At 40.6% G+C, this 7,218-nt stretch overlaps 1 protein-coding gene across 6 annotated transcripts in view; it reads left to right on the top strand.

Moving 5' to 3' along the window:
• The window catches only part of LOC128605308 (arginyl-tRNA--protein transferase 1), a 101,508-nt gene extending 97,349 nt beyond the window's left edge, over nt 1-4,159 (top strand). For 5 of the 6 annotated variants that reach the window (XM_053620593.1, XM_053620588.1, XM_053620589.1 and 2 more), the window contains one exon: nt 3,184-4,159. In XM_053620593.1, the coding sequence (XP_053476568.1) occupies nt 3,184-3,362 (179 nt within the window). In that variant the 3' untranslated portion in view covers nt 3,363-4,159. The other variant, XM_053620592.1, reaches the window with a different exon arrangement.
• The last annotated feature ends 3,059 nt before the right edge of the window (nt 4,160-7,218 follow it).

The following is a 7,218-nucleotide window of genomic DNA, read 5'->3' as shown; positions in this document are numbered from 1 at the left end:
AGTTATCCTCTCTCTCTCTCTCTCTCTCCCTGTCTCTCTCTCCCTCTCTCTCCCTCTCTCTCTCTCTCTCTCTCTCTCTCTCTGTCAGTCTCTCTCTCTCCCTCTCCCTCTCTCTCTGTCAGTCTCTCTCTATCCCCCTCTCTCTCTGTCTCTATCCCTCTCTCTGTCTCTCTCTCCCTCCCTCCCTCTCTCTCTCTCTCTCTCTCTCTGTCTCTCTGTGTCCCTCTTTTCCCTTCTTCCTTTTTTCTCTTTTTTTCTTTCTTTCTCTACTTTATTGGTACAATAATTATTTTTAAAAAGTTTTCTCTCTTCATTTCTCATATTGTTTCTCTTTTTCTATTTCTTTATTTCCTTATTTCTATCTCTCTATATACCCTCTCTGTCTCTCTTTCTCTCTCTCTCTCCACCTTTCTCTGTCGTTGTCTTCTCCCTTTGTCTGTCTCTTTCTTTCTCCATTCTCTCTTCTGTTCTCATTCTCTTTCTGTCATTTTCTCTTATTTCCCCCATTTTCTTTTTATTTCTTTCTTTCTTTCATTTCTCTCGTTCTCTCTCCACCATCTTTCTTCATCTTTGTCATTTTCTTTCTTTCTTTCTTTCTTTCTTTCTTGTCTCTGTCTTTCTTTCTTTGTCTCGTTCACTCTTTTATTCCTTCTTTCATTCTCTCTTTTTCTCTTTCTTTATCTCACTTCCTCCTTTTCATCATCTCTCTCTCTCACTCATAGTCTGTTTCTTTCTCTTTCTCTCCTTCCTTCAGTCTGTCTTTCTGTCTCTCTTTCTTTCTTTTTCATTTCTTATTACTTTACTTTGTACTCTATATCATATCTTGTTTAATACGTATACTCTGTATTCCCATCTTGCCACACTCATTAGGATATAGATTGATATTGATATTTTGATCCATAGGCAACCATAAAATATCATTTCCCCTCCCTTCTCACCATATCCCTACTTTTTATTTTCCCTCTTTTATTCCTTTTCCCTTTCACTCGTTATATTCCTCCTGCGCTGGTAATTCCTGGCTTTTGACAGGACTTTGATCTTTCATTCGAGGAATGTGCTGCAAATTGAACTGTACTCTCCATATGTGCAAAATGATTGAGACTAATTTGCACCCACATACCCCCCCCCAATCCCAAATACACCCCCTGGTCTTTTTCAGCTGGCCTCCAGATGACTGCAGCACAGACACTGAGAGGAATCATGGGTGGTGGAGGTGGTGCAGTTTATCTATTAATAATAATCATAACACTCCACTTGGCTCATCTGTCGATGCTGCCACTGCCAACTTCAGATAGTGTGTAGTCAGTTTGTTTATGTTTTTTTTTTTGTTTTTTTTTGTGGAAATCTGTTTGCTTTTTAAATGAAGCACGAAGGGTAGATTTTTTTTTTTTTTTTTTTTTAATCTGTGTGTTTGCCACATTTGGGTTCATTCCAGACTGAAACTGTGCCACTTATCAGTCGACTGCTTGCTAATGGTGGAGGGAAGTATTCATACACTTCATCCAGTCTTTCAGTTCACTCACATTAGCGCCGCTACTTCTTAGGAAGGCTGAAGGGAGTTCTTTTAGCATACTTGCTTTCCTCGCTCGTTTCGCTTGTTGTTTGTCCCTTGTTGGTGTGGAGCATATGCCTAGATATCTGTAAATCTTCTTTTAATTAGTTAAATGCATTACATAACGTACTAATCAGTGTGAAAATGGATTGTTTTTATAAACATGTTACATGCCAGGCTTTGCGCAAGCTTACCATACTGGCTACAAACACTCTCCAGAGACACCAATGAATAATCTCTGATACTTCCTTCCAAGCGTTGTCTTTGTAACATTGCTATACACATTTAATGAGAGGGTATACAGTACGTCTGGTTGTTTGTGTACCAGTGGTTTCTTCCTTTTTCAGCACGTTCCAAATTGTTGTATTGGTTATGCCTAATGCTTGTGCAGTGACCCTGATAGAATTTCCCTCTTTTCTCGGCTTCAAAAGGGCTCGCTTTTCTCCCATAGACAGCTCTTTGGTCTTCATGTTGGTTTATTCTTCTTAACAACAAATGTAGTCTTCACAAGTGAAGCCTAGGGCTCGAATAAAGATTAGACATTCAAAGCTATTAATTCTTTGAACAATCGATCTAACAGGGCACACCTGGACAACAAGAAACACCTGATATGCACACGTTTCGAGATTTTGGATCACTTGAGTTCCAACAAAAGCTGCCATGTTCCAAGTTGTTTAACAGATCTAGATGTAAATATCAGGAAATGAAAGCGTCTCATATGCATCTTTGATGAAACAAAAGAATTGGCCTTGCCGTTCCAGATACCTTCAGAGGGACTGTGTCTGTACTGTATGTCCTAGCCTAAACTGTTACCACAAAGTTGGAAGCACACAATTGTCTAGAATGTCTTTGGATGCTTAAGCATTACATTACAATTTCCCTTCACTTCAACTAACAGGCTTAGCCCAAACAAAGCAAGCTCCGTGAAGACATCGTGTGCCAAAGTTGAGTAGAAGAACTCAAGTGGCCTGCCCAAAGCCCTGACCTGAACCCCACTGAACACCTTTGGGATAAACTGGAATGCAGACTGCACCCCAAACCTCCACACCACGCAGACTTTTCCTGACCTTACTAACACACTTGCGGCTGAATGAAAAAGCCTTCCCAGAAGAGTGGAGGTCATTATAACAGTAAAATGGGACTATCTCTGGAATGGGATGTTCAACAAGCACATGGGTGCAATGGTCAAATGTGTCCACAAACCTTTGGCTATATGGGGTAAATATGGATACTATAGCCAAAGAAAACCCCATAACAAATACCTAATAAATATACAAATAAAACGTCATTATCAGACATTCGTCATCCTGTGTGTGAAACAAATTTGGCAATTTTATGCAATATACATTATGACACTGTTCTGTTCGAACTGTGTGTGAAATATCTACATATCCATGTGATATCTAAGAGGTTCTCCATGCTTGTGCTGTGAGGTGAAGAATTAGAATGTTATCATTTTTTTTTTTTTAAATTGTTCAAAGTATCTCCAGGGTTTGCTTAGAAAATCCCACAGAGATGAGGCTCATGGTTCCAGAGAGGTTTTACAAGATTTTGAATTTTTGAGCATCAGTGTGTCACATCTGTACACATGGTGAAATTCTGCCTTATTTCATTTCTGTGTGTGTGTGTAGGTGATGCTTGTGCACTTAAAGACTTGGGCCGGGTTCTGGTGCTGCACAAGAGGACGGTCCTGCCTTATGCCGCCTACTCGCGGAAGAAGAAAGGCTTCAGCGACGAGAAAGAGGTGGAGCAGTATGCAAGCCTGGTGGGCCAGACGTGTGCGGAGAAGATTCTCCTTTACCGATCTTAGTGTCTGCATTCCGTCTAACGTACCTCTGATAGTCAGTCTGTTTGTTTCGCCTTTCATTCCCCATCCTGTGTCTGTTTTTTTTCCTTGTTTTGTTCCAGTGTGTTGTCTTAAAGCTCCACGTCTTGTTCAGTACATGTAGGAGGAATTGTAACGCTGTGAAGCCTCTCTCTATCCCACTTGCTCACAAGTGTTTTATATTTAAACCCTCGCGATATTGTCGCCCACATTCACAAACTATACCTGTGTAATCAACCTCACACTAATACAGAACTCCAAATATAGAATTATTTTAGCGTTGGATTCGTTTTTATTGATAGGAATGACAAACGAGGCTGTGACGTGATTAGCTGTGCTTAACTAGGGTCTGCGTTCATACAAACAGGTTTGTACCAAAGCAAGGTCTGTGACTGGGACAGTGTTAACATGTACTCCACGAGGCAGCCCTGAGCTACCGAAGCCGCAGAAAACTGTTGTGAAGGAAGAAGTTTGTGTGTGTGTGTGTGTGTGTGTGTGTGTTTTTTGTTTTTATTTTTCAGAACTGCTAGAATGATTACATAGGCTGCAGTATGCATCAATGTCCTGTGTGCCATACTGGAGGACTGATATCAGAAATGAAGATTTAAAGTCTCAGATTTAAAGTTCTGTAAGCTCTCCAGATGTGAAATGTACAAAATCAACAGCATACTATGTTCTGAGCAGCTATATTCTGTCAATTCTGGATGCAAGAAAAGCTTCAGTGCTTTTCTTTTGTATTCTGTCACGCTTCAAACACATGAATAAAATCATCATTACGCTTGTTTGCTTCTTTTTCTGTCAAATATAACACAACATGTAAGATGCAAGCAAGAAAAGTCTGCTTTCCTACTGAGCAGTGATAAAGATTTTCCCTACACAGCCAAAACATTACAGTGTGGTGGGTCTGTTTGTATTTAGGTCAGCTTGGTGTCAGTCGGTCATGTAAGGTGGGAATGCCAGTAGGCCTGGGCTGAGCTCCAGTGCTCACCTGCTGATGCTAGCTTTGCTGACGCTAACCCTCCCAGCAGTCTTAGCCAGCACCCTCATTAAACTGTGGTTGAGAATCAGGCTGAGGGTGGGTGGCCTTGGTGGAAACCCAAACGAACTAATGTTCTCGTAACCTTTCCATCACAATAGCACAGGGAGCATTTATTTTTCCTGACCTTAGCTAGCCTGGCCCTGTATATTAGATCTGCTGGGAAATGAGCTGCTCAAGCACCGAGTGGAGGTGATAGCGAGCTTTTCTTGTAAACTAGTAATTCAATTGTTTTCTCATCCAGTGCTGCAGTTGCTTTGAAGCTTAAACATTTCAAATGTTTAAAAAAAAATTGATTCAAGAAATATCCATCACTAAGTACAATTTAAAATCCTGTCTGGCAGTGTCGGATCGCTTACTACTTCCCTTTATAGCTTTTTTTTTAAGGGACCTTTTTACACTACTCAAATTAACAAAGCAGGCATGGCAATGCAATGTTTAAGTAAATAAATATATAAATAAAAATTATAAAAACTGTCCTCTCATTTACCCACCTACTAGCATGCAGTTTATTAGTGAGATTTGCCAGTGAAGGCAAGATCAGATTAAATTCTGTTTTTGTTTTTTCTGTTTTTTATTACACAAATGTGAAAACATTGTCTTATCTATTCCCACTTGTATACGAGTATTAAAAAAAAAAAAAACAAACAAAAAAAAATACACCTTATACAAAGTAGATCATGATCATTTCAATCATAGTCCTTTCCAAGAAAGGAAGAAGAAGAAAGCAGGAAGGAAGAAGTCACATTAGTTTCTGTGATTAGATTATAAAGGGGTGTTGATGTAAGTAGATGAATCATTTGGATAGTCACTTGTAGCAAATACAGTTCCTCTGAATCAGCCAGAAGAAAATGGCAGAAAAAAAAAAGAAATCTCTTAAACCACTTTTTTAACTCTGAATTTTTTTTTTTAACAAAATATCAAAAGGTTAGACAATAAAGAGTGTCACAGTGTTCTTTGCTCATATTTACCCAGGGTGCCAATTTTAGTGGGGAGTACTGTATACTGTACTGCAAACTTCTTGGCAAACTAGATTTTTATTTTATTGCTCATTGGCAAACTATGGTCTTGCACAGGCTTTCTCCTGTGCAGGTCAAATTTGTGCAATCTCTTTCTGATTGTAGAAGCGTGCACTTGGACACCAACAGTTGCAAGACTTACTAGCAGATCCTGTGATGAAATTCTGGGATTCATGGAGACTTCTTTTTGCACCAGACGGTCTGCTCTTGGGCTGAATTTGCTGGGACGGCCAGTCCTGGACAAAGTGGCAAATTGGCTTTTGAAATCTGCGCCACTTGTAGATGATTTTCCTTACAGTAGAATGATGTAATTCAAATAATTTGGAGATCTTTTTAAATCCCTTGCCAGACTTATAGGCATCCACAACCTTTTTTATGAAGGCCTTATAGAACTCTTTAGATCTTGGCATGATGACACCACACACCCCAGTAGCTAAGCGTTCCCACTAGACACTAGATACGAGACGGGAATAAATAACACAGGTTTCACCTGTACTCCCTAAGCAGGTTCTAATCACTGGCAACCAACCCAAAATAATCAACACCTGATCATAATTTTATGGCTTTTTCACTGTTTCAAAGAGGATCAAATGTTTGTCCAAATGTAAAAAAACCCCAAAAAACAGCAAATTCCATGGGGTGTACTTTTTTTTCACGACTGTATATATACACCAATCAGCCATAATATTACAACCACCTGCCTCATATAGTGTAGGTCCCCCTTGTTCCACCAAAAGAGCTCTGACCCGTCGAGGCATGGACACCACAAGAGCTCGCTCTGAAGGTGTGCTGTGGTATCTGGCACCAAGACATTAGCAGCAGATCCTTTAAGCCCTGTACGTTGCGAGGTGGGGCCTCCATGGATTGGAATTGTTTGTCCAGCACATCTCACAGATGCTCGATCCGATTGAGATCTGGGGAATTTGGAGGCCAAGTCAACACGTTGAACTCTTTGTCATATTCCTCAAACCATTCCTGAACAATTTTTGCAGTGTGTCAGGGCGCATTATCCTGCTGAAAGAGGCCACTGTCATTAGGGAATAAGGTTACCTTGAAGGGGTGTTTTTGGTCTGCAACAATGTTGTATGTGTCAAAGTGAATGAATGAATGAATGAATGGCAGGACAAAAGGTTTCCCAGCAAAATGTTGCCCTGAGCATCACACTGCCCCTGCCAGCTTGCCTTATTCCCATAGTGCATCCTGGTTCCATGTCTTCCCCATGTAAGTGACGCACATGCACCTGGCCATCGACATGATGTAAAAGATAATGGTCCATGGTCCAGTTCTGATACTCACGTGTCCATTGTAGGTGCTTTTGACAGTGGACATGGGTCAGCATGGGCACTCTAACCGGTCTGTGGACACCTTGGACGGTGTGCCAATCCATCGCAGGGCACAATCGCCCACACACCCATTCACAGACTATGGACAATTTAGACATGCCAATCAGACTACCATGCATGTCTTTGGACTAGGGGAGGAAACCCCTGAAGCATGGGGAGACCATGTACACACAGGGCAGAACTGGATATCGAACACCCAATATCAGTGGTGCGAGGCAAACATGCTAACCACTAAGCCACCATGAGCCACTAAATAAATAAATAAATAAACATCTGCCACTAATAACACCAAAAAAATATATTTTATGGTGGTTGCTGAAAATCCAACCAGATCGATCTCTCTGAAGTGCCCCCAAATAATCTTTTTCAGATTTCATTTCTCTCTAGTGTAGCCTTCGTCCAAACCAACCAACTACTTCATTGGTCCTACTGATCAATAAAAG

Source organism: Ictalurus furcatus, chromosome 3 (genome assembly GCF_023375685.1).
Source record: "Ictalurus furcatus strain D&B chromosome 3, Billie_1.0, whole genome shotgun sequence".
NCBI classification, from domain to species: Eukaryota; Metazoa; Chordata; class Actinopteri; order Siluriformes; family Ictaluridae; genus Ictalurus; species Ictalurus furcatus.
Note: the sequence above shows the minus strand (reverse complement) of the source record. Positions and strands in the feature narration are given on the sequence as shown.